The 25,054-nt window shown below is 49.5% G+C and overlaps 2 protein-coding genes across 6 annotated transcripts in view; one reads left to right on the forward strand and one right to left on the reverse strand.

Moving 5' to 3' along the window:
• The window catches only part of CUL9 (cullin 9), a 48,972-nt gene extending 29,460 nt beyond the window's left edge, over positions 1 to 19,512 (forward strand). For 3 of the 4 annotated variants that reach the window (XM_078369201.1, XM_035295691.3, XM_078369202.1), the window contains exons 27-41: positions 8,411 to 8,556; positions 8,696 to 8,825; positions 8,981 to 9,180; positions 10,389 to 10,636; positions 11,529 to 11,874; positions 15,459 to 15,599; positions 15,729 to 15,893; positions 16,139 to 16,302; positions 16,661 to 16,754; positions 17,263 to 17,337; positions 17,479 to 17,589; positions 17,723 to 17,840; positions 18,203 to 18,336; positions 19,018 to 19,091; positions 19,173 to 19,512. In XM_078369201.1, the coding sequence (XP_078225327.1) occupies positions 8,411 to 8,556; positions 8,696 to 8,825; positions 8,981 to 9,180; positions 10,389 to 10,636; positions 11,529 to 11,874; positions 15,459 to 15,599; positions 15,729 to 15,893; positions 16,139 to 16,302; positions 16,661 to 16,754; positions 17,263 to 17,337; positions 17,479 to 17,589; positions 17,723 to 17,840; positions 18,203 to 18,336; positions 19,018 to 19,091; positions 19,173 to 19,377 (2,351 nt within the window). In that variant the 3' untranslated portion in view covers positions 19,378 to 19,512. The remainder of the gene's footprint in view (positions 1 to 8,410; positions 8,557 to 8,695; positions 8,826 to 8,980; positions 9,181 to 10,388; positions 10,637 to 11,528; positions 11,875 to 15,458; positions 15,600 to 15,728; positions 15,894 to 16,138; positions 16,303 to 16,660; positions 16,755 to 17,262; positions 17,338 to 17,478; positions 17,590 to 17,722; positions 17,841 to 18,202; positions 18,337 to 19,017; positions 19,092 to 19,172) is intronic. The other variant, XM_035295692.3, reaches the window with a different exon arrangement.
• On the reverse strand, positions 9,948 to 24,685 carry DNPH1 (2'-deoxynucleoside 5'-phosphate N-hydrolase 1). Of its 2 annotated transcripts, XM_054254016.2 has the most exons (5): positions 24,465 to 24,685; positions 21,262 to 21,330; positions 20,968 to 21,078; positions 14,052 to 14,209; positions 9,948 to 10,055 (listed from the first exon to the last, which is right to left on the reverse strand). In XM_054254016.2, exons 1-4 carry the CDS (start codon positions 24,658 to 24,660, stop codon positions 14,088 to 14,090), a joined length of 498 nt encoding a protein of 165 aa, XP_054109991.2. In that variant the 5' UTR covers positions 24,661 to 24,685; the 3' UTR covers positions 9,948 to 10,055; positions 14,052 to 14,087. The 2 variants fall into 2 exon arrangements, with proteins under 2 accessions (XP_054109991.2, XP_002746636.4); XM_002746590.7 differs by lacking the exons at positions 9,948 to 10,055; positions 14,052 to 14,209 and adding an exon at positions 20,574 to 20,812.
• Between the last annotated feature and the right edge of the window lie 369 nt (positions 24,686 to 25,054).

Here is a 25,054-nt window from a genome sequence, read left to right on the forward strand (position 1 = left end):
TTTTGATTGCTGGATAAGATTCCATGGTGTATATGTGCCACATTTTCCCTGTCCAGTCTATCATCGATGGGCATTTGGGTTGGTTCCAGGTCTTTGCTATTGTAAACCGTGCTGCAATGAACATTCGTGTGCATGTGTCCTTATAGTAGAACGATTTATAGTCCTTTGGATATATACCCAGTAATGGGATTGCTGTATCAAATGGAATTTCTATTTCTAAGGACTTGAGGAATTGCCACACTGTCTTCCACAATGGTTGAACTAATTTACACTCCCACCAACAGTGTAAAAGTGTTCCTATTTCTCCGCATCCTCTCCAGCATCTGTTGTCTCCAGATTTTTTAATGATTGCCATTCTAACTGGCATGAGATGGTATCTCCTATTTCTCCGCATCCTCTCCAGCATCTGTTGTCTCCAGATTTTTTAATGATCGCCATTCTAACTGGCATGAGATGGTATCTCAATGTGGTTTTGATTTGCATCTCTCTAATGACCAGTGATGAGCATTTTTTCATGTTTGTTGGCCTCATTTATGTCTTCTTTTGTAAAGTGTCTGTTCATATCCTTTGCCCATTTTTGAATGGGATTGTTTTTTACCTGTAAATCTGTTTTAGTTCTTTGTAAATTCTGGATATCAGCCCTTTGTCAGATGGGTAAACTGCAAAATTTTTTTCCCATTCTGTTGGTTGCTGATTCACTCTAGTGACTGTTTCTTTTGCTGTGCAGAAGCTGTGGAGTTTCATTAGGTCCCATTTGTCTATTTTGGCTTTTGTTGCCAATGCTTTTGGTGTTTTGGTCATGAAGTCCTTGCCTACTCCTATGTCCTGAATGGTTTTGCCTAGATTTTCTTCTAGGGTTTTTATGGTGCCAGGTCTTATGTTTAAGTCTTTAATTCATCTGGAGTTAATTTTAGTCCAGGTGTCAGGAAGGGGTCCAGTTTCTGCTTTCTGCACATGGCTAGCCAGTTTTCCCAACACCATTTATTAAACAGGGAGTCCTTTCCCCATTGCTTGTTTTTGTCAGGTTTATCAAAGATTGTATGATTGTAGATAGGTTGTGTTGCCTCTGATGCCTCTGTTCTGTTCCATTGGTCTATATCTCTGTTTTGGTACCAGTACCATGCTGTTTTGATTACTGTAGCCTTGTAGGATAGTTTGAAGTCCAGTAGTATGATGCCTCTCGCTGTGTTCTTTTTGCTTAGAATTGACTTGGCTATGCGGGCTCTCTTTTGGTTCCATATGAAGTTCATGGTGTTTTTTTCCAGTTCTGTGAAGAAAGTCAATGGTAGCTTGATGGGGATAGCATTGATTCTGTAAATTACTTTGGGCAGTATGGCCATTTTCATGATATTGATTCTTCCTAACCATGAACATGGAATGTTTCTCCATCTGTTTGTGTCCTCTCTTATTTCGTTGAGCAGTGGTTTGTAGTTTTCCTTGAAGAGGTCCCTTACGTTCCTTGTAAGTTGTATGCCTAGGTATTTTATTCTTTTTGTAGCAATTGTGAATGGCAGTTCGTTCTTGATTTGGCTCTCTTTAAGTTTGTTATTGGTGTATAGGAATGCTTGTGATTTTTGCACATTGATTTTCTATCCTGAGACTTTGCTGAAGTTGCTTATCAGTTTCAGGAGTTTTTGGGCTGAGATGATGGGGTCTTCTAGGTATACTATCATGTCGTCTGCAAATAGTGACAATTTGGCTTCCACCTTTCCCATTTGAATACCCTTTATTTCTTTTTCTTGCCTGATTGCTCTGGCTAGAACTTCCAGTACTATATTGAATAGGAGTCGTGAGAGAGGGCATCCTTGTCTAGTGCCAGATTTCAAAGGGAATGCTTCCAGTTTTTGCCCATTCAGTATGATATTGACTGTTGGTTTGTCGTAAATAGTTTTTATTACTTTGAGATACATTCCGTCAATACCGAGTTTATTGAGGCTTTTTAGCATAAAGGGCCGTTGAATTTTATGAAATGCCTTCTCTGCGTCAATTGAGATAATCGTGGTTTTTGTTTTTGATTCTGTTTATGTGGTGAATTATGTTTATAGACTTGCGTATGTTGAACCAGCCTTGCATCCCCGGGATGAATCCTACTTGATCATGGTGGATAAGTTTTTTGAGGTGCTGTTGCAATCAGCTTGCCAGTATTTTATTGAATATTTTTGCATCTATGTTCATCATGGATATTGGCCTGAAGTTTTTTTTTCTTGTTGAGTCTCTGCTGGGTTTTGGTATCAGGATGATTTTGGTCTCATAAAATGATTTGGGAAGGATTCCCTCTTTTTGGATTATTTGGAATAGTTTCAGAAGGAATGGTACCAGCTCCTCTTTATGTATCTGGTAGAATTCGGCTGTGAACCCATCTGGACCTCGGCTTTTTTTGTGTGGTAGGCTCTTAATTGCTACCTCAACTTCAGACCTTGTTATTGGTCTATTCATAGTTTCGGCTTTCTCCTGGTTTAGGCTTGGGAGGACACAGGTGTCCAGGAATTTATCCATTTCTTCCAGATTTACTAGTTTACGTGCATAGAGTTGTTTGTAACATTCTCTGATGATGGTTTAAATTTCTGTGGAATCTGTGATTTCCCCTTTATCGTTTTTTATTGCATCTATTTGGTTGTTCTCTCTTTTCTTTTTTATCAGTCTGGCTAGTGGTCTATTTTGTTGATCTTTTCAAAAAAAAAAAAAAACAGCTTTTGGATTTATTGATTTTTTGAAGGGTTTTTCGTGTCTCTATCTCCTTCAGTTCTGCTCTGATCTTAGTTATTTCTTGTCTTCTGCTAGGTTTTGAGTTTTCTTGATCTTGCTCCTCTAGCTCTTTCAATTTTGATGATAAGGTGTCAATTTTGGATCTCTCCACTCTTTTCATATGGGCACTTATTGCTATATATTTTCCTATGGAGACTGCTTTAAATGTGTCCCAGAGATTCTGGCATGTTGTGTCTTCATTCTCATTGGTTTTGAAGAACTTCTTTACTTCTGCCTTCATTTCATTGTTTATCCAGTCAACATTCAAGAGCCAGTTGTTCAGTTTCCATGAAGCTGTGTGGTTCTGAGTTAGTTTCTGAATTCTGAGTTCTAGCTTGATTGCACTATGGTCTGAGAGACTGTTTGTTATTATGTCAGTTGTTTTGCATTTGCTGGGGAGTGCTTTACTTCCAATTATGTGGTCAATATTAGAGTAGGTGTGATGTGGTGCTGAGAAGAATGTATATTCTGTGGATTTGGGGTGGAGAGTTCTGTAAATGTCTATCAGGTTTGCTTGTTCCAGGTCTTAGTTCAAGCCCTGGATATCCTTGTTAATTTTCTGTCTGGTTGATCTGTCTAATATTGACAGTGGAGTGTTAAAGTCTCCCACTATTATTGTATGGGAGTCTAAGTCTCTTTGTAAGTCGTTAAGTACTTGCCTTATATGTCTGGGTGTTCCTGTATTGGGTCCATATATATTTAGGATTGTTAGCTCTTCTTGTTGTATTGATCCTTTTACCATTATGTAATGACCTTCTTTATCTCTTTTGATCTTTGTTGTTTTAAAGTCTATTTTATCAGAGATGAGAATTGCAACTCCTGCTTTTTTTTGCTTTCCATTTGCTTGGCAAATCTTCCTCCATCCTTTTGTGTATTTTGAGCCTTTGTGTATCCTTGCATGTGAGATGGGTTTCCTGGATACAGCACACCGATGGGTTTTGGTTTTATATCCAATTTGCCGGTCTGTGTCTTTTGATTGGTGCATGTAGGCCATTTACATTTAGGGTTAATATTGTTATGTGTGAATTTGATACTGCCATTTTGATGCTAGCTGGCTGTTTTGCCCGTTAGTTGATGCAGATTCTTCATTTTGTTGATGCTCTTTAGCATTTGGTATGTTTTTGGAATGGCTGGTACTGATTGTTCCTTTCTATGTGTAGTGCCTCTTTCAGGAGCTCTTGTAAAGCAGGCCTGGTGGTGACAAAATCTCTGAGTACTTGCTTGTTTGCAAAGGATTTTATTTTATTTTTTCCACTTATGAAGCTCAGTTTGTCTGGATATGAAATTCTGGGTTGAAAGTTCTTTTCTTTAAGGATGTTGAATATTGGCCCCCACTCTCTTCTGGCTTGTAGAGTTTCTGCTGAGAGATCTGCTGTGAGTCTGATGGGCTTCCCTTTGTGGGTGACCCGACCTTTCTCTCTGGCTGCCCTTAGTATTTTCTCCTTCATTTCAATCCTGGTGAATCTGATGATTATGTGCCTTGGGTTTGCTCTTCTTGTGAAATATCTTTGTGGTGTTCTCTGTATTTCCTGGATTTGAATATTGGCCTGCCTTGCTAGGTTGGGGAAATTTTCCTGGATAATATCCTGAAGAGTATTTTCCGGCTTGGATTTATTCTCTTCGTCACATTCAGCTACACCTATCAAACGTAGGTTAGGTCTCTTCACATCGTCCCACATTTCTTGGAGACTTTGTTCATTCCTTTTTGCACTTTTTTCTCTAATCTTGGTTTCTCATTTTATTTCATCGAGTTGATCTTCGACTTCTGATATTCTTTCTTCTGCTTGGTCAATTCGGCTGTTGAAACTTGTGCATGCTTCGCGAAGTTCTCGTGTTGTGTTTTTCAGCTCCTTCAATTCATTCATATTCCTCTCTAAGTTGTCCATTCTTGTTATCATTTCCTCGAATCTTTTTTCAAATCTTTTTTCAAGGTTCTTAGTTTCTTTGCATTGATTTAGAACATGTTCTTTTAGCTCACAGAAGTTTCTCATTACCCATCTTCTGAAGTCTGATTCCATCATTTCATCACACTTATTCTCCATCCAGCTTTGTTCCCTTGCTGGTGAGGAGTTTTGTTCCTTTGTAGGAGGCAAGGTGTTTTGGTTTCGGGTGTTTTCCTCCTTTTTGCGCTGGTTTCTTCCCATCTTTGTGGGTTTATCCACCTGTTGTCTGAGTAGTTGCTGACTTTTCGATTGGGTCTCTGAGTGGATGCCCAGATTGTTGATGATGAAGTATTTTTGTTACTTAGTTTTCCTTCTAACAATCTAGCCCCTCTGCTGTAGGACTGCTGAGGTCCACTCCAGGCCCTGCTTGTCTGGGGTGCACCCGTAGCAGCTGCAGAACAGTAAGGGATGCTACCAGTTTCTTCTTCTGCTATCTTTGTCCCAGAATGATGCCCGCCAAATGTCAGTCTGATCAGTCCTTTTTGAGGTGACTCTTTGGATATACAGGGGTCCGGGAGCTGCTTGAGGAGGTAGTCTGTACTTTATAGGAGCTCAAGTGCTGAGCTGTGAGCTCTGTTGATCATTCAGGACTGTTAGGCTGGTACTTAAGTCTGCTGCAGCAGAACTCATAAAACTCCTTTTTTTCTCAGACGCTCTGTCTCGGGGAGTTAGGGCTTTCTTTATGAGTATCCGTTGCACTGTCCTGCCCAGCTAGGAGGCAGTCTAGTCACTATTTGCCTGCCGAGGCTCCGCCCTGCTGCCGTGGGCTCTGCCCTGCTGCCGTGGGCTCTGCCCTGCTGCCATGGGCTCTGCCCTGCTGTCATGGACTCCGCCCTGTTGGCGGAGCCTCTCTGTTATGGCGGGTTGCCTCAGCAATGGCAGGCTGTGTCAGCAACAGGAGTGTACCTCAGTAGGGGTGGAATGCCTTGGTAATGGCGGACGCCCCCCCCCCCACCGAGCTGCACGGTCCTGGGTTCAGCTATGCCCGCAGTGAAACTCAACCCCAAGCATTTCGAATCGCTGTTTTGTTTGTCCCTGTGGGGGTGGGACCTGCCGAGCCTGATCACCTGGCTCCCTGCCTCAGAGCCCTTTTTCTTTAAGTTGAACAGTTGACTCTCTCCCAGGTGTTTTAGTCGCCTGCTGATAGGGCACCGGGATCTGTGTGATTTCCTGTGCAGCAACCCACTGCGTCGGCTCAAACGTCGCTTCCCAGGAATCTCCTGGTCTGGCTCACTGTCCAAGTCCCATTTAATCAGATGGATATGCTAATCTGCCCTCCCAAGTCTCAGATTGCCGGTTTAACAGGGCACCCAGACCAGTGCGTTTTGTGCGGAGTTCTGCTGCGCTGCGACGCCGGCCGAAATGGCCACGCGAGCCGAAACAGCTGCATTGGCGTCCCATGTCTCTCCAACACCTGGGAATTTCCCCATTCTGTGGGCAACAAAGATCTGTCTGGAAATGCAGATTGCACTCACCCTCTGCGTCTTCACTGAGAGCTGCAATCCTGATTTGCTCCTACTGCGCCATCTTCTTTTCTCCCTCCCCTACACTTATATTTTTAACCTGTATCCTTGATTTGCTAATGCCACTTCCCACCTTTTTGAACAGTAAAAAGACCTTAGAAAATCTTAACTCCAGCTCTAACTCCCATATTACTTGTTACTGTTGTTCCATATTTTAGAATTACCTTTTTTTAACTTCCAATATTGTCATTATTATGAGTTATTCAGGGATATTTACATTTGCCACCATGCCAATTGCTTTAGTCACCATTTATTTTGCCTCTTGGTTCTTCTTCTTTTTAAAATATATCTTCTAGAAGTGTCTTCAGGCCGGGTGTGATGGCTCATACCTGTAATCTTAGCACTTTGGGAGGCTGAGGTGGGTGGATCACCTGAGGTCAGGAGTTTGAGACCAGCCTGGCCAACATGGTGAAACCTTGTTTCTTCTAAAAATACAAAAATTATCCAAGTGTAGTGGCGCACGCCTGTAATCCCAGCCACTCGGGAGGCTGAGGCAGGAGAATCGCTTGAGCCAGGGAGGCAGAGGTTGCAGTGAGCCAAGATCATGTGATTGTACTCCAGCCCGGGGGACAGAGTGAGACTCTGTCTCAAAAAAAAAAGAGAAAGAAAGAAGCGAGTGCCTTCATTGAGGAGTATTGATGGAAAACCCTATCAGTTTTTTTATTTGTCTGAGAAGGGTTATTTTCACCCTCATTTAAAAAGTGTTTTTATTTCAAACATATATAAATGTGTAGACAGACTAAACTCCAACATATATCAACTCATGGCCAATCTTGCTTCAATCTGTACCTCCATCAATTTTTCCCCACCCGCAAATTTAAAAGATAAGTACTGTCTCTTTTTTTAAAAAAAAAATAAGGATACTACAATTAAATATTTAGAAATTTGCAATTCCTTGTATCAGGTATATAGTCATCACTCATGTTTCCCTGATTGCCTTGGGGTTTTTCGGTTAGTTATTTTGTTTAGTGAGGAGCAAATGAGGTCCATACATTGCATTTGGTTGCGTTATCTGACATCTCCCTTTATCTATAGGTTTTCACCTCCCGTTTTTCCCTTCTTGCAGTTATTTCGGGAGGAAAGTGGGTTATTCATTCACAAGCTGGATTTTGCTGATTGCATTCATGTGGTGTCCTCAAGCTTATTACTCTGTCTCCTTTATTTCCTGAAAACTGATTTGTAGGTATAGAGGCTTATTCAGATTTGGGTTTGATTTCTCCGGTAAGGATGCTTCATTGGTGGTATGTGTCTTTCCACTAGGAGGCAGGTTCAGCCTGGCTGTCTCCCTTTGCGATGCTGAGATGGATCAGTGGATTTCAATGTTGTCAGTCTTGTCTATACATTACATGTAATTTTCCATCAGTTTTTCACCAGCCAGGTGTTTCTACCATTGGTTAGTTAGGTCTATCATTTCATTAGGGATTATGAAATAGTTATATCTAGTTCTGTCATTCCTTCTTCATGTATTACCTGGAAGGCTTTCAAGAGAAACCTCCTTTCACCAACTATGTATTTACCCTGAAGTCCAGTTTATACAGGAAAGTCTTGATTGTTTCCTCTTCCCATTATTTTTAACTAGTTTTAAAAATAATGTGTTGGTTCTCTAGTATCTTTTAAATATAACCAATGAGGTCTTTTAAAAATATATCATTATGAACTCATAGATTTTAAAATACTTTGTGTGTTTCCATCACACATTGCAGGTGTTTTATTTTGTTTTTTGATGCTCAAATTGTCCCATCTTTGGTTAGAGGCATCTCTCAGATGCGCTCCTGGTCCCTTTAATACTCTCCCTTTGACAGTTTCCTTGCTTTCTAGTATGAACACATGTCTCAGGCTCACCTTGCCTGGGCTGTGAAACAGAAGGAGGAAGAGATCTAGCTCAGTGGGTCTTTCAAACTGTGAGCTCCTTGAGGGCAAAATGCAAGTTTTTTCTTTCTGGTGTTTTTTACATGGAACCTGCCTGGCTCAGGGCTAGGCTCTGGGTCTAGGGATGGGCTCCTAGATACTTGTGGCTCACTAGAGAGGCAGGCGCAGAGAAGGCTGAGATGTGGAAGCTTGACAAGGTGTCTCTCTGTCTGAAAATGCTGGGGCCTCCTCCCCACAGGGATTAGTAGGAGCAAAGCTTGACACCTCAACCCTTAAACCCTTTGTTTCCTCCATTCTGTGTCTCCACCCTTCTCCCTGACACTTTCCTAGGTCAGAACCATCCAGTCCTGGACATGGGACCGCATCGGCGGCTGCAGTGGACGTGGCTGGGCCGGGCTGAGCTGCAGTTTGGGAACCAGACTCTGCATGTGTCCACCGTGCAGATGTGGCTGCTGCTGAATTTCAATCAGAAAGAGGTGCTTCAGCCCTTAGCCTCTCTCTATCTTCTCTACCACCTTGTCTGTCTGTTCTCCTGAACACTGTTCCTCTTTTCAACCTTCCTCCCCTCTTCCTTTTCTCTCCTTTGACTCCTGACTGGGCGTTTCTCCTCATCAGGAGGTGTCAGTAGAGACCTTGCTGAAGGATTCCAACCTCTCCCCAGAGCTGCTGCTCCAGGCACTTGTGCCCCTCACCTCGGGGAATGGCCCTTTGACCCTGCATGAGGGCCAGGACTTTCCACACAGGGGTAGGTCAATGAGGGCTGGGCTGGGCCTCTGCTGCTGGTTGGGGGGTCACTCTCAGGATGGGGGAACTGTAGTAGGGAGTGGGAATGGGGTCATCTTAGTCCCCATTCATCTGTCCCTCTGCCTTCTCCGGTATCTGACTGGGAGCGGGTTCCAGGTGTGCTTCGGCTTCATGAGCCTGGTCCCCAGCGCAGTGGAGAGGCCCTGTGGCTGATACCTCCCCAGGCGTACCTGAACGTAGCAAAGGATGAGGGCCGAACCCTGGAACAAAAGAGGAATCTCTTGAGCTGTCTTCTTGTTCGTATTCTCAAAGCCCACGGGGAAAAGGGCCTCCACATTGATCAGCTGGTTTGTCTGGTAGGCAGAGGGGACCATGACGTTGGGGGAGGGAGGGAGTGAGTCATGCTTGGGGTTGGGGATGAGCACAGTGCACTCTTTCAATATGAGACCTCTGTGGAGTGACATTTCCATCTGGGTTTTATGTCCTGACAGAGCAGATAGACAGAAGGTAAAGATAAGACAGGAGTATTGACCATTTGCCCTATTCTAAGAGTTTGTATGATTAAATCATTTAATTCAGCTGGGCACAGTGGCTCGTATCTATAATCCCAGCACTCTGGCATGCCGAGGCAGGTGGATCACTTGAGGCCAGCAGTTTGAGACCAGCCTGGCCAACATGGCAAAACCCCGTGTCTACTAAAAATATAAAAATTAGTTGGGCCTGATGGCACATGCCTGTAATCCCAGCTACTTAGGAGGCTGAGGCATAAGAATCGCTTCAACTCAGGAGGTAGAGATTACAGTGAGCCAAGATTGTGCCACTGTACTCCAGCCTGGGCAATGGAGCAGGACTCTGTCTCAAAAAGGAAAAAAAATCATTTAATCTTTACAACAATCCTATAAATATTATTTTATCTCATTTGACAGATAAGAACAGTGAAGTATGAGAAACTTAATAGTGGCCAGGTAGGCATAGTGGCTCATGCCTATAATCCCAGCACTTTGGGAGGCCGAGGTGGGCGGATCACTTGAGGTCAGGAGTTTGTGACCAGCCTGGCCAACATGGTGAATCCCCGTCTCGACTAAAATATAAAATTAGCAGGGCATGGTGGCACATACTAGTAGTCCCAGCTACTTGGGAGGCTGACGCAGGAGAATCACTTGAACCCACGAGGTGGAGATTGCAGTAAGAGATGGTGCCACTGTACTCCAGCCTGAGCAAGAGTGAGACTCTGTCCAAAAAAGAGAGAGAGAGAGAGAGAGAGAGAGAGGAACTTAGTAACTAATTCATAATCACACAGCTAGTAAGTGGCAGAGCAGCTTACTAGCTACTATGGCTCATGTGGGAGGATCGCTTGAGCCCAGGAGTTTGAGGCTGCAGTGGGCTATGATCATGCCACTGCACTCTAGCCTGGGTAATAGAGCAAGATTGTCTCTTTAAAAAAAAAATTTACTTTTTAGAGCTAAAAAAAGAAGGGAAAAATAAGTGGCAGAGCCAAGCATTGAGCCCAGGTAGGTTGCTCCCTAGGTAAAATTGGCCTTATTGTTTCTTTCCTCCTATCCAGGTGCTGGAGGCCTGGCAGAAGGGTCCAAATCCTCCTGGAAGCCTGGGCCACGCTGTTGCTGGAGGTGTGGCCTGTACCAGTACAGATGTCCTCTCTTGCATCCTGCACCTCTTGGGACAGGGCTACGTGAAACGGCGTGATGACCGGCCCCAGATCCTGATGTATGCCGCTCCAGAACCCATGGGGCCCTGCTGGGGTCAGGCGGATGTCCCTTTCTGTGGCAGCCAGAGCAAGACCTCCAAGCCTAGGTAGCCACCCCACCTGACCCCTTGCCATGAGGTGGAAGAGGTTGTCATGCCAAAGCTGAGATCCCTTGTAGAAAAACACTTCCCTTCTTTCTTTGTCTAATCCCCCTTTCCTTATCCCTGTTATTTCCCTGACTTTGGTAGTCCTCATTGAGCCTCCCAGCACCACCACCCCTTTCTAGTCAGGGGCCTTGCTCTCCCCATCCCCCTATGGCCAGCCCTGTATAGACGTCTGCAATTTGCAGGAGATACCCTGCAAATGTGTATTGAGTGCTATGTACTCTACTCAGTGAAATATACAAACTTCCAGGAATTTGTTCTACAGAGGAATTTGCCATAGGATTTCTCTAATCAGCCAGCACCCCTGAAGCTTTTTAATGTTCCCTGGAAGCTGTTATAGCCCTGCTTTTCATGCCTGGTGTTTGCATCACGTGTAAAGTGAATTATCTCCAGCCATCTTTCTCAAACCTCAACATGGTGCTAGTGCTAAAATGCAGATGTTAACAGCAGAGCTCTCTGTGATGCCTGTGCTGCTGGTCCACAGGCCACACTTGAGCAGTAAGGATGGAGATGACTGCTCTCACCATAGGTGCTGCCACCATTTGTGGTGGGATCTACAGTGGGACTATCCCATCCGCTATTGGTCTCTTAGCACCCTTGACCCCTAGATAACTATTGTGTCCCTAATCATTGTGACAGCCAGCCCCACCCTGAGATTTACAAGTGCTTCTGTGGAGGACCTGCTCTGATGGTTGGTTTGGGTGGTTATCCTGAGGCTGGTTAGGCAAGCAAGCAAGTATGCGCAAGTAGGGAGCTAGGGGCCAGGTGGGGTTCAGATAGTAGGTTGGATAAGCAGGGCAGGAATACTGACTTCTGTCTCTTCCTTCCCCACAAGCCCAGAAGCTGTGGCTACCCTGGCATCTCTACAGTTGCCTGCAGGCCGCACCATGAGCCCCCAGGAAGTGGAAGGCTTGATGGAGCAGACAGTGCGTCAGGTGCAGGAGACACTGAACTTAGAGCCAGATGTCGCTCAGCACCTTCTGGCTCATTCCCACTGGGGCACCGAACAGCTGCTGCAGAACTACAGTGAGGACCCTGAGCCACTGCTGCTGGCTGCTGGGCTGTCTGTACCCCAGGCCCAGGCTGCACCTGCACGACCAGACCACTGCCCCGTCTGTGTGAGCCCCCTGGGGTGTGATGACGACTTGCCCTCTCTCTGCTGTATGCACTACTGCTGTAAGGTGAGGCCCCACCAGCGTTGCTCCTGCCCCGGGCTTTCTGCCCTACCATAACAAAATTCCCTGGGAATTATTGGGTTCTAGCCCAGCACTGCCATTTCATAACCTGGGCAGTATTGGATTCGTCTCTTGGTCCTTCTTAAACTAGTTTTGTCATCTGTAAGTGGTACCACCTGCCTTTGACAGTCTGAAGGGTGGGGGTTAGGATCCAGCTATATATATCAGTGGTTCTCCAGCTTCATAGTGTAATCACTGGAAGCTTTTATAAGTCCTAATGCCCAGATGATACCTCAGACCAATTAAACCAGAACCTCTGGGAGTGAGAAATCTGGAGGAAGTTTTAAAGCCTTCCCATGAGATTCCCATTATCAGCCAAGTTAGAACTAAGAGATATACGTGCAAAATAGATGTCAAGGCACTTTGTGAAGTGTTTGCAAACGTGTTATTAGATTGGCGATAACTCCAGCTTGCGGTTGCCTTATCACCATTTAAGTCCCCTCATCTCAGCACACTATCACTGCTTTTATCATATATGCTCATTTAATACAAAAAAAATTGTAAATGGGCCTGGTGAGGTGGTATGCACGCCTATAATTACAGCACTTTGGGAGGCCAAGGTGGTCAGATCACTTGACCCCAGAAGTTCCAGACCAGCCTGGGCAATATGGCAAGACCCTGTCTCTACAAAAAAAATACAAAAATAAGCTGGGCATAGTGGTGCACACCTGTAGTCCCAGCTACTGAGGAGCAACCTCAGGGAGGATGACCTGAGCCTGGGAGGCGTGAGGCTGCAGTGAGCCAGTATCTCACCATTGCACTTCAGCCAAGAGGATAGAATGAGATCCTGCCTCAGGGTCTTCTTGCTCTGTAGGCTTGCTTCTATATAGGGGGACACAGAGAAGCTTGCAGATTGGGAGTGAGTCATCTTCAAAGGCAGAGAGAGTGGGGCTGAGGTGCAGAGAACCTGGAGCTCTGAGTTCAATATTCCCTGCCTCGCAGCTCTTTAGAACTGGTGCCAAGCACAAACACATCAGCTTAGCAGGAGAGGCACTCCTGGTTGCCGTCAGTCCCAGCTGCCTCTCTCAACAGCGTTTCCCCACTGGTGGGTGATAGACGTGTGTGCTCACGTGTATGTGTGTACTCTTTTTCTCTTTCCCTTTGGCTCTGTTTCTGGCCTCTCTTCTCACATAGTTGCTTATGCTCCCTATTCCCAAGATCTTAATTATTTCCTTTACACTTTCATTTTTTCATTCAACTAATATTTTTCATGGATTTATGTACGTAGCACTGGGTGCTATATGAGGTACTGAAAAAAATCCCAGCAAGAAATGACCAGAGAACTAATAATATTGATGGGAGCTCACTCTGAGCCAGGCATTGTGCTGTTTACATGCATTATTTTACTTCTCATACTAGTTCTATGAGGTGGATATTTTTGTTATTCCTAATTTACACGACAGAGGGAGACACTCGGAGGTGAAGTAATTTGCCCAAGGTCAGGATTTGAATTTTGGCAGTCTCAAGCAATCCTCCCACCTTGACCCCCAAAAAGTGCTGGTATTTTAGGCAGGGGCCACCACACCCAGCCTGACAGCGGATTTTCTTTATGAGAAGCCATGGTGGGTTTAAGCAAAATAGTGATATGATCTGGTTTACATTTTTAAAAAGATCGCTTTGGCCATTGTATGGAGGAAAGGGTTGGATGGAGCAAGAGTGGAAGCAGGGAGGCCCATTTGGTGACTGTGGTACAAGAGGCACGAGATGGTGGTAGTTTGGATTGGGGCAGTGGCAGTGAGACAGGGTGGATAGGGACAAGTTTGGAAGTGGAGCTGACGAGATTAGGTGGGTTAGATGTAGGGGCTTCAAACAAGGGAATCAAGGATGGTTCCTGTGCTTTTGACCTGAGCATCTGGGTGGATGGCATGTGTCATCTTTACTCTGTTGTGGCCCTATGAAGTTTGAGCTGCTTGTTGGACATCTGTGTGGAACTGGCAGGTAGACAGTGGATTTCTGAATGTGGAATGAAGTGGAGAAGCCTTGGTGGCCTCACCCAAGGAGAAAGAAGCAGACCAGGGTACCAAGCCTGTAGAGATATAGAGATGGGCAGGTCTCAGGAGTATGAGACCAGATAGACAATGTAGCAAGACCCTATCTCTACAAAGAATAGAAAAAAAATTTACCCAGGCATGGGAGTGCACACTTGTAGTCCTAGCTGCTCAGGAGGCTGAGGTGGGAGGATGCCTTGAGTCTGGGAGATCGAGGCTGCGGTGAGCCATGGCCGTGGTGAGCCTTGATTGTGCCACTGTACTCCAGCGTGGGTGACAGAGAGAGACCCTGTCTAAAAAGAGAGAGAGAGAGAGACGAGGGGCCTGAAAACAAGGCAGATGAACAGGCTGATTGAAAAGCCCCCGCCGAGGAGGAGGCTGTGCAGCACTGTAAAAGAAGCCGCCGGATGGTGTCCAGGGTGAGCCCGACCAGTTGGGTTGGACAACAGTCATGAGAGCAGCTGGGGGTCTCCAGACTGAGATGCCAGGGCAGAAGGGAACACTGAGGCGCTGGTGTGCCTGTAAGAGTAGGGTCTGAATTCAGAGAACATTTTCCCTATTCTATCTCAAAAATGCAAGAATTTGCATTCGACTTCCCAACTTTGTCTGGGTTAGTTTCAATGCAAAAAGGGTTTTGCTTACTTTGGGCTGGTACTTTGAGTAAAAATGATCCAGTCAAGTGCTTCACATGGATGCTGCAGCTTTGATACCACAGACACACAGTCACTTTGGGTTTAGACCGTCATTTTGGAAAGCATGGCCATAGGCAGTGTGAGAAGCAGGGGTGGTTCATGGAGTATTGTAGGAGGCTCAGACGGCCGCGACGGCTGCTCGTGTGTGGAATAGACCAAATGGATGCTGTGGCGAGAGACCGGGAGAGGATGCCGTGGATCAGAACAGGCTCTCACAGTGGTTTAGGGATGAGGGGATAATGGCCTGATTTAGGATGGGAGAGTAACACAGGAGCAAGAGAATGACATGAAGGTTCCAACACTGGTGACGAGGGGACAGTGGTGCAGGTTGATCAGGGTTTGGGGGACGCAATGGGCAAGGCAGTTTGATAGAGAAGATGCCGGGTCTGTTGGAGGCATGAGTCGGAGATGGGAGCATCCTGACAGTCACTGGAGATCAGCCACTGGAGCTGGGAGGAGAGACCAGAGCCGTGTTGTCAGCCACCCAGGTGACCCATCCCAGGCCTCCTTTCTCTCGGATCTTCCTGCTCTCTGCATATCTTAGAATTTGAATCTTTCTTCTTTTTCATGATTATTTTTATTTTATTTTACTGTCCATCCCAACAGTAATTATGATTAGGCAAACACATAGCCTACCCCATCCTCAAAGACAACTGTAATTTTGGGCCAGTCTCAGCGAAGCTGGAGAGAGGAGAGTCAGCACGGGTTGATATAGAGGCAGGCTTGTCTCTGGCCTTCCACATTGTAATGGCGGGGAGAGGGAGGAGGGATGATAGCTTTGTTACCAGGACACTCCCGCTGTGCTGCTCCCACACTGTCTCAGAGCAGCCCCTCCTTTTGTCCATCCCAGTCTTGCTGGAACGAGTACCTGACAACTCGGATCGAGCAGAACCTTGTGTTGAATTGTACCTGCCCCATTGCCGACTGCCCCGCCCAGCCCACCGGAGCCTTCATTCGTGCCATTGTCTCCTCACCAGAGGTCATCTCTAAGGTATCCCCTCTCGGCTGAGAGGCTACAGTGCAGAACCAAAGGGATGTGCCCCAGGGAGTGGGCCAGGGTCTGGAGGTGTGGCATCCTGGAGAGCCATACCCTTACCTCATGGCACCTGCGTCTCCACAGTATGAGAAGGCACTCCTGCGTGGCTATGTGGAGAGCTGCTCCAACCTGACATGGTGCACCAACCCCCAGGGCTGTGACCGAATCCTGTGCCGCCAGGGCCTGGGCTGTGGGACCACCTGCTCCAAGTGTGGCTGGGCCTCTTGCTTCAACTGTAGCTTCCCAGAGGTGGGTGCCCCACACCGGCCCTGACCCTGAGCAATGACTCACACTCCTTCCCTGCGTAACATCCCCTCCCTGCCACACACACAGACTGTGACTTGGCCCTCCTCAGCCTCTGCCACCCAGCTGAGCTCTGTCCCTCTTCCTGGAGCCCTCCAAATGTGACCTGTGCCTGCTCCTCTACTCCTGTGTGCACCAGCCATGCTGCCCTGAGGGCTCAGCTGTGTCCCCACCATGACCTCTTGCCCTAGGCACACTACCCTGCCAGCTGTGGCCACATGTCTCAGTGGGTCGATGACGGCGGCTACTACGATGGCATGAGTGTGGAGGCGCAGAGCAAGCACCTGGCCAAGCTCATCTCTAAGCGCTGTCCCAGCTGCCAGGCTCCCATCGAGAAGAACGAGGGGTGCCTGCAGTAAGAAGTGGGGTGCTGTGGGGAGCCAGAGGGCAAGGGGGAGGGAGGAGGCCTGGCAGAAGAAGGGAGGAATGGGCTTAGCATAAAGCTCAGCAAAAGAGGGCAGTTCCTCAGCTGCCCCTCACATGGCAGCCTCCATAGTGACTTCCTGGATCATGTTCCTTTCCCACTTGTAAATCCACACTGACTGGGGGAATTCAAAAGCAGGGGTGCATTCAGCAGGGCTGGGTATGACCAAGGAGACCATCAGAGCAGGAGCAGAGGCCACGGCAGCAGCAGCAGTGCCTCTGGGCCTTAGCATTCCTGGCACGGCCCTGCCCAGAGGCAGGAGTCCCTGACCAGCTAGCTTCCTCTGCAGCATGACCTGCGCCAAATGTAACCATGGATTCTGCTGGCGCTGCCTCAAGTCCTGGAAGCCAAATCACAAAGACTATTACAACTGCTCTGCCATGGTAAGGCTCTGGGCACCAGGGGAGGGCAGTGGCCCAGAGCAGTCAGGGAGGGGTGCTGCTGCCAGGTCCCGGGCAGACAGGGCTCCGTGTACAGTGCAGCATTCTGGCTGCTGGGACAGAGGCTCAGTGCAGGGAAGACAGAGCCACCTGGGCCTGCAGATGCTGGAAAGTCTGTAGAACAGGACTTTGCACGCCGAGGTGGCTATGGAAAGGCTGGGGAGGGCTGGGCACTCTCAGGAGGCAGCAGGGCAGAGCAGGAAAGAGCAGGGACCCTGCAGGTGGAGCCTGGCTCTGCTGCTTAGCATGTGGCTTTGAGCAAGTCTGTTTACTTCTCAACAGCCTCTGCAAAAGGGGATGAATAATATGAGCTACCCCACACAGTTATGAGGATTGAAGAAGATAATTGGGGGAGGTGTAGAAAGGCCTCCATGAATGCTGGCTTTTCTTATTATTAACTCCCTCCTGTCCAAACCAAACCCTACTAGCCCTCTCAACTTGTCCTCGCTAGGTAAGCAAGGCAGCTCGCCAAGAGAAGCGGTTTCAGGACTATAACGAGAGGTGCACTTTCCATCACCAGGCACGGGTGAGCTGGGAGGAAACAGTGGGTAGATGCCTGCAGAAGCAGGGTGGGGTGGAGGGGGGCTGAAGGGGTAGAGTGCTGACTGGGATGGGGTGCTGTTTTACATCTGACTGGGCGGTGGTGCTGATACACCTTCCTGCACAGGAGTTTGCTGTGAACTTGCGGAACCGGGTGTCTGCCATCCATGAAGTGCCCCCGCCCAGATCATTCACCTTCCTCAATGATGCCTGCCAGGGACTGGAGCAGGCTCGGAAGGTGGTAGCGGGTGGGGGAAAAGGGCAGGGGAGGGGTGTGCCAAAGGGGTCTGGGGGGCTTGGCTGCTTTAAACAGACTTGCCTGGAGGGAATGAGGAGAGGGCAGGTGGGAGAGCTGACGGGAGCCCCTGCAGGTGCTGGCCTATGCCTGCGTGTACAGCTTCTACAACCAGGACGCGGAGTACATGGACGTGGTGGAGCAGCAGACAGAGAACCTGGAACTGCACACCAATGCCCTGCAGATCCTCCTGGGTGAGCCGCCCCTGCCGGCCAGGCCCTCCTCCTGCCTCCTCCTCTCTGCTGCACATCCTGTCCTCTCCCAGACAGGTCAAGTGCACCCCACTTTCCCTCTGTCCTCTTCCTCTTCATTCTTTGTGGCCTTCTCACCACCTGGCTTTTAAAGTTCAAGTCGAAAGCCTAGGTTGTAACGTGCTCAAGGGCACAGATGTTCGTGGCTGTTTGTGCTTTCTGGTCTCTACCCTGCTCCGCTAGGGAGCTTCATGAGTGTCTAGAGCTGCACCTGGCACTTGGCAGATGTTCCATAGGTGTTTGTTGGAGGAGGGAGTAGATGAGGATGAGAAGGCAGGGAGCCTCTGTGCCTGCCCCCTCTGCAGAGGAGACCCTGCTGCGGTGCAGAGACCTGGCCTCCTCCCTGCGTCTCCTTCGGGCCGACTGCCTCAGCACAGGCATGGAGCTGCTCCGGCGGATCCAGGAGAGGCTGCTTGCCATTCTGCAGCATTCCACCCAGGTACCCCCCAGACCCCTTCTGCTCCTGCGTGCCTCGCGAGTTGTAGTCCTCTTGGCCCAGCACAGCCCCTGCCCTGGGGCAAGTCCAGAAGGAAAGGCAGCAGAGTGGGTGAATGGCTGTTAGGAGACCTGGGCACACACCCCAGTTCCTGGATGATGCTGCCGGCCCCTATCACTTCACTTCCTGGGAATTCCCACAAATAAAGAGGTTGGCTAGCCTACATCAAGAGTATTTGGTCAGGTGCCTATCAGAATCATATGGGGAACTTTTCCAGACCACACTTTCCAGATATGGGTTTGAAATCCTAGGAGTGGGCATCAGGGAATTGGGCTCACTGGAGCAAGGGCTCTCCCAGGCTCTTTCCAGCTCTAATGCACTGATGCTGAGTCTAAACTGAATCCTGTCCTCAGGTTGCTTACTGACTGGTAAGTCATAAAAAGACATAAATAGATTCTGTAAGCTCCTAAGCACAGGGTGGTGTGCCTGACCCTGGTACCCTGTATCCCTGGAGACCATCTGAGTTAACTGACATAGGCAGTGGTGTGTGAAGTGCCATGCTGAGAGGGGAGCAGTCCTAGCAGGAGCCTGGCCCTCACGGAGCATCAATGGATGGAATGCTGGCTCCAAAGGCCCCACACCCTCTACTCTCCTACTCCCCAAATTCTTCTGTCTGCTCACCAGGATTTCCGGGTTGGTCTCCAGAGTCCATCAGTAGAGGCCTGGGAGGCAAAAGGACCCAACGTGCCCGGCAGTCAGTAAGTGGGGTGAGCAGAGCCACAGAGGAGGCAGTGGGACATGGTAGCCTCCTCTGGGCTGAGTGTGGTGGCTCTCCCTAGGCCCCAGGCCTCCTCAGGGCCAGAGCTGGAGGAGGAGGAGGAGGAGGAGGAAGATGATGAGGATGATGTGCCCGAGTGGCAGCAGGATGAGTTTGATGAGGAGCTGGACAATGACAGCTTCTCCTACAATGAGTCTGAGAACCTGGACCAAGAGACTTTCTTCTTTGGTGATGAGGAGGAGGATGAAGATGAGGCCTATGACTGAGGGGGCAGATGCAGGAAACACCTAGAGCCGCCTGGAGCTGAGGGGGCGGGAGCTGCGCCTGTCGTGGGGAGGAGAATTCCCAGCGTCTGCAGTGCCTCCTTCTGTTGACTGAATAAAGCTAAGTTCTCTTTCTCACACACGTCTCTGGGAGAAGGCTGACAGCTTCACCAGGGGCCAGCCAGTTTCCAGTGCCCTGGCCCACAGCCACCCACACCCCTCATCTTTACTGTTACCCTTACTGAAGGGTACTGTTTCCTTTAGACCTTAGGACTCTTCTCCTCCAAGAAGGCTCAGAGCAGACCCACTTGACCTAAGCTGATAAAGGGACATAAAGGTTGGCATGGAAAGGGCCAGGCGCAGCCCAGTTCAGAGGAGACAGAGAGAGGGATGGTCACCCCCAGGAGCAGTCTTCCTCCCAACTCTTTTTTTTTTCCCTGAGATGGAGTTTCGCTTTTGTCACCCAGGCTGGAGTGCAATGGTGTGATCTCAGCTCACTGCCTCCTCTGCCTCCCGGGTTCAAGCAATTCTTCTGCCTCAGCCTACGTAGTAGCTGGGATTACTGGCGTGCACCACCATGCCCAGCTAATTTTTGTATTTTTGTAGAGACGAGGTTTCCCATGTTGCCAGGCTGGTCTCGACCTCCCGAGTTCAGGTGATCCACCTGCCTTGGGCTCCCAAAGTGTTGGGATTACAGGCGTGAGCCACCACGCCAGGCCTTTCCTCCCAACTCTTAAGTGTTCCTGGGGAGGCGGGGACTTGAGGGCATTAGGAGGTGTCCTCCTCTTGGCCTAGAGGTTTCTAAAGCATCTCTCTGTATCTTTGAGTGAAGTGTGGCAGGAAAGGGTACTGAGGGCCTGCCCCACCCCCATGACTCCCACAGACAGAAAGTTGGGAACTTTTTTTTTTTTTGAGATGAAGTGTCGCTCTGTCACCCAGGCTGGAGTACAGTAGCATGATCTCGGCTCACTGCAACCTCCACCTCCCGGGTTCAGCAATTCTCAGGTCTCTCGGTCTCCTGAGTAGCTGGGATTACAGGCACGTGTCACCATGCCCAGCTAACTTTTGTATTTCTTGTGGAGATAGGGTTTTGCCATATCGGCCAGGCTAGTCTTAAACACTTGACCTCAAGTGATCCACCCGCCTCAGCCTCCCAAAGTGTCAGGTTACAGGTGTGAGTTACCACTCCCGGCAGAAAGTTGGGATTTTAACTGTACCTTTTAATTTGCTCCTGGGGCTGAGAGGAAGGAATGGTATTAGAGTAGTGTCTGAGACCAGGTGAGATTCGGTCAAGTGGTTGGGTCAGGGGAGGCAGCCACTTGCCCTGGAGGATCAGCCTCGAAGTATCGATCCAGCAGGGCCTCTACCTCTCCCTCCTCATAGTCCCACACCTGGATCCGAGAGCCATCTGCTGCTCCCCGGATCATGGCCGAAAGCACTGGAAAGGGGAGGGAAAGGTGAAGCTGCCTCCCATCCACACCCTCATAGCTCCCCTCCCCCTGCCCTGTTGGGGGAGACGCAGTGCTCAGAGCCCACCCGGGAAGGAGTTCGGCTGGGTCCACAGAAATCCAAGAGGGAGGCAGGGGTGCTCACCTCTACCGGACTGTGGGCGGAACAGGCACAGGATCCGCTTGTTGAGGGCCACAGCCCGGCCCAGCTCATAGCCAACACCCAAGGATGGCTGTGTCACTTCTGCGACGACCCCTGGGAAGAAAGATGAGAGGAAGGCTCAGCATTGGAGGTGCTTGGGGTTCATAAGGGAGTTGACGGTGTAGGTGTGGTGAGGAGGGAAATCTGGGAGTCCCTTCTAGATGTGGAGGCCGGGATGTCCAGGGGAATCCAGCACTTCAGAGGAGTTAGGTGCTGGAAGGAGGGAGCGCCACTCACTGTCCGCCTGCTGCAGCCACGCCAAGTCCTGCTCATGGATGAGCCTGTCATCCCCAGCAGCCTCTTCCCCTGTGGTTGAGAGAAAGCTGGTTGAGGACATGCCTTATGCTGGCTCCCAGTAACGCCTATGCCCTTGCATGTCCATACCCACCCTGCTTAGGCAGGGCGGGAGCCTTGTGCTGGATAACCTGGCCCAACATGACAATCTCATTGAAGCAGCAAGGAAATGGAATAGCTACGAAAAGAAAAATTCAACCCTGTGTGTGGTGGGATGTGTGATGCAGGCTGAATGAGAACACAGGCAGCACTAACTGTGGATGGGAGTGATTGGGGAAAGGGGCATGGGCACTTGGCCAAAGGTAGGAGAGGCATCCTGGAGCTAGAGGGTAAGGATCTTGGGTCCCAGCCTCATTAAATGTTACTTTCCAGGATGGTGAGGCTCAGCCCACCGCATCAGGGCAGGACCACCGGGGAGCTGGTTAAAAGTACAGATTCCAGGGCTGGGCACGGTGGCTCATGCCTGTCATTCCAGCACTTTGGGAGGCTGAGGTGTGTGGATCACTTGATTTCAGGAGTTCAAGACCAGCCTGGCCAACATGGTGAAACCCCATCTCTACTAAAAATATAAAAATTAGCCAGATGTGGTGGTGGGCACCTGTAATCCCAGCTACTTGGGACAGGAGAATTGCTTGAACTCAGGAGGCAGAGGTTGCAGTGAGCCAAGTTCATGTCACTACACTCCAACCTGGGCAACAGACTGAGACTCCGTCTTAAAAAAAAAAAAAAAAGTACAGATTTAGGCTGGGTGTGGTGGTTCACACCTGTAATCCCAGCACTTTGAGGCCAAAGCGGGAGGATCATGAGGTCAGGAGTTCAAGACCAGTCTGAGCAACATGGTGAAACTCCATCTCTACTAAAAATAAAAAAAATTAGCTGGGCGTGGTGGCAGGTGCCTGTAATCTCAGCTACTCAGGAGGTTGAGGCAGGAGAATTGCTTGAACCCAGGAGGCGGAGGTTGTAGTGAGTAGAGATCACGCCACTGCACTCCAGCCTGGGTGACAGAGCAAGACTCCATCTCAGGGCTAGGGTGGGGGGGGGGCGCAAGAAGTACAGATTGGAAGGCTTTATCCCATATGATCGGAACCTGCATTTTTAACAAGCTCCCTCAGATGACACTAAAGCCCTGGAGAGCCACCAGGTAGTGTGGCTATACCATGAACTAATGAGCCATTAGCTTCAGGGTCCTCACTTCCACAGGCCCTTTCCAAACCATCGTCAATTTGTATTGTGATTTTTGTCTTTTTAAAGAGGTCTCCCAGAATTGCATGAGGCCCAACAAATTGTGGGTCTGCTCTTGGGTAAGTGGAAGCCACTTAAGGTTTTTTCTGTGCAGAAGCACAAGCATTCAAGGCACAATTTTCAAACTGGAAGGATCAGCAAGATTCCAGACCAGCACGTCAAAGTATGCTTTGTAGAAATCCAGCCAGACTCAGTGGCTCACGCCTGTAATCCCAGCACTTTGGGAGGCTGAGGCAGGTGGATCACTTGGGCTCAGGAGTTCAAGACCAGCCTGGCCAACATGGCAAAATCCCGTCCCTATAAAAAATACAAAAATTAACCAGGTGTGGTGGCGCACATCTGTAGTCCCAGCTACTTGGGAGGCTGAGGTGGGAGGATTGCTCAAGCCCAGGAGGTGGAGGTTGGCAGTGAGCTGAGATTTCACCACTGCACTCTAGCCTGGGTACAGAACAAGACTGTCTCAATAATAATAATAACCCAGTAGCCAGGAGCAGAACACAATGGCTTGAAAGAGAACATGAGGCTAGCATGGGGGCTCACACCTATAATCCCAGCATTTTGGGAGGCTTGAGGTGGGAGGATCACTTGAGGCCAGGAGGTTGGGACCAGACTGGGCAACATAGTGATCTCTACAGAAAAATTGTGAAAATTAGCCGGGCATGGTGGTGTGTCCCTGCAGTCCTTGCTAATAGGACGCTGAGGCTGGAGGATCATGAGTCCAGGAGGTCAAGGCTGCAGTGAGCTCTGATTGCACCACTGCATTTCTTTTTTCTTTTTCTTTTCTTTTCTTTCTTTTTTTTTTTTTTTTTTTTGAGACGGAGTTTTGCACTTGTTACCCAGGCTGGAGTGCAATGGCGCGATCTCAGCTCACTGCAACCTCCACCTCCTGGGTTCAGACAATTCTCCTGCCTCAACCTCCCGAGTAGCTGGGATTACAGGCACGTGCCACCATGCCCAGCTAATTTTTTGTATTTTTAGCAGAGACGGGGTTTCACCATGTTGACCAGGATGGTATCCATCTCTTGACCTCATGATCCACCTGCCTCGGCCTCCCAAAGTGCTGGGATTACAGGCTTGAGCCACCGCGCCGGGCCAAACCACTGCATTTCAACCTGGGCAACAGAGAGGCCCAGCGTCAACAAAACAAAACAAAACAAAACCATGAGAGAAGATAATAGCGAGAACTGGGGTCAGCAGGATCTAAGAGAGTGCTAATGTCTTCACAGAAACAGGGGAGGCAGGCCCAGGGCGGTGGCTCACGCCTGTAACCCCAGCACTTTGGGATGCCTAGGCAGGCAGGTTACCTGAGGTCAGGAGTTCGAGACCAGCCTGGCCAACATGGTTTCTACTAAAAGTAGAAGAAGTAGCTGGGCATGGTGGCCCGTGCCAGTAGTCCCAGCTACTCGGGAGGCTGAGGCAAGAGAACTCGGGAGTGAGCCGAGATCGCGCCACTGCACCCAAGCCTGGGTGACAGAGTGAGACACCTTCTCAAAAAAACAAAAACAAAAAGTGGAAGGCAAGAGGATACCTTTCGTGTTGGGTGGGGGAAAATATTCCAGCGGGTGAGGTGGAAACGGAGACCAGGCAAAGCAGCCCAATCCACCTTCTTTCTGTTGCACCCTACAAACGCCCTGAAAGCAGCTAAAGACAGAGTTCTCCAAGAAGGAACCAAAGGTTAAGATGATGTCGAGACTGCCTCACACCCGCAGGCTTGCTGGGACCCAGGCAGTCGGAGCCCCCGCCCGTTTCCTTCTCCCGCAGAGGCGCTGGGTGGAACACTGGGGTAGGAGGGCGGGCTCCGGGGGCCAGGAGCTCAGCTGCGGTGGGGACAAGCCGGCCTCCGCCCGCCCAGCCCAGCCCGCCCCCCAACCCCGTCCCCGCAGCCCGTGTCCCCAGGACCTCACCACGCTGGCCCAGCTCGGCGGCCGCCACGTGCTCGGTGAGCACAGTCCCGAATCGCCGCAGCCGAGTCACGATCCGCTCATATAGAGCCCGGTCCTCGCGTCCGCCGCGGATGCTCCCGCAGAAGTACAGGGCCGGGCGGCCGGGCTCCCCCAGCTCCCCGTGTTCGCCGATCCCCCGCGCCCCGGCAGCAGCCATTCCCCATTCGCCCCCGCTCTTCCGCGCCAGGGGGCGCCAGCCCGCGGCCACGTGACCCCGCCCCGCCCAGCGCAGAGCGGGGCTGCTGAGTCCACACCTGTGGATTGGGGACGGCGAACGGGGAAGATCCAGCCGGGACCCTCTCGGGAGAGCACCCCTCCAGAACTTGACGTTCGGATGCCTAACACGCACCTTAAACTGACCTTGTCCAGGCAGAACTCTAGGGCTTCCCCTCCTCACCCGCTTCTAACACCTCCTCCCTGCCCCGCCGTCTTTCCCAGCTGCATCCTCCCAGCTGCTCAGGCCCAAGACCTCGGGGTCACGTGGATCGTTCCCCTTCTCTCAAACTCTGCGTCTCATTCACTGGCAACTCGTGTGGATTCCTCCTTCCAAA

The sequence above is a fragment of the Callithrix jacchus genome, chromosome 4 (assembly GCF_049354715.1).
Source record: "Callithrix jacchus isolate 240 chromosome 4, calJac240_pri, whole genome shotgun sequence".
In the NCBI taxonomy this organism is placed as follows: domain Eukaryota; kingdom Metazoa; phylum Chordata; class Mammalia; order Primates; family Cebidae; genus Callithrix; species Callithrix jacchus.

What these genes read in the sequence shown, in the direction of transcription:
- DNPH1 (XM_002746590.7), bottom strand. Translation starts at nt 24,660, where the DNA reads ATGGCTGCTGCCGGGGCGCGGGGGATCGGCGAACACGGGGAGCTGGGG. An exon ending in CGCCGAGCTGGGCCAGCGTG is followed by an intron (nt 21,331 to 24,464) that starts GTGAGGTCCTGG and finishes TCTCAACCACAG; the next exon opens with GGGAAGAGGCTGCTGGGGAT. An exon ending in GTGGCTGCAGCAGGCGGACA is followed by an intron (nt 21,079 to 21,261) that starts GTGAGTGGCGCT and finishes CTTTCTTCCCAG; the next exon opens with GGGTCGTCGCAGAAGTGACA.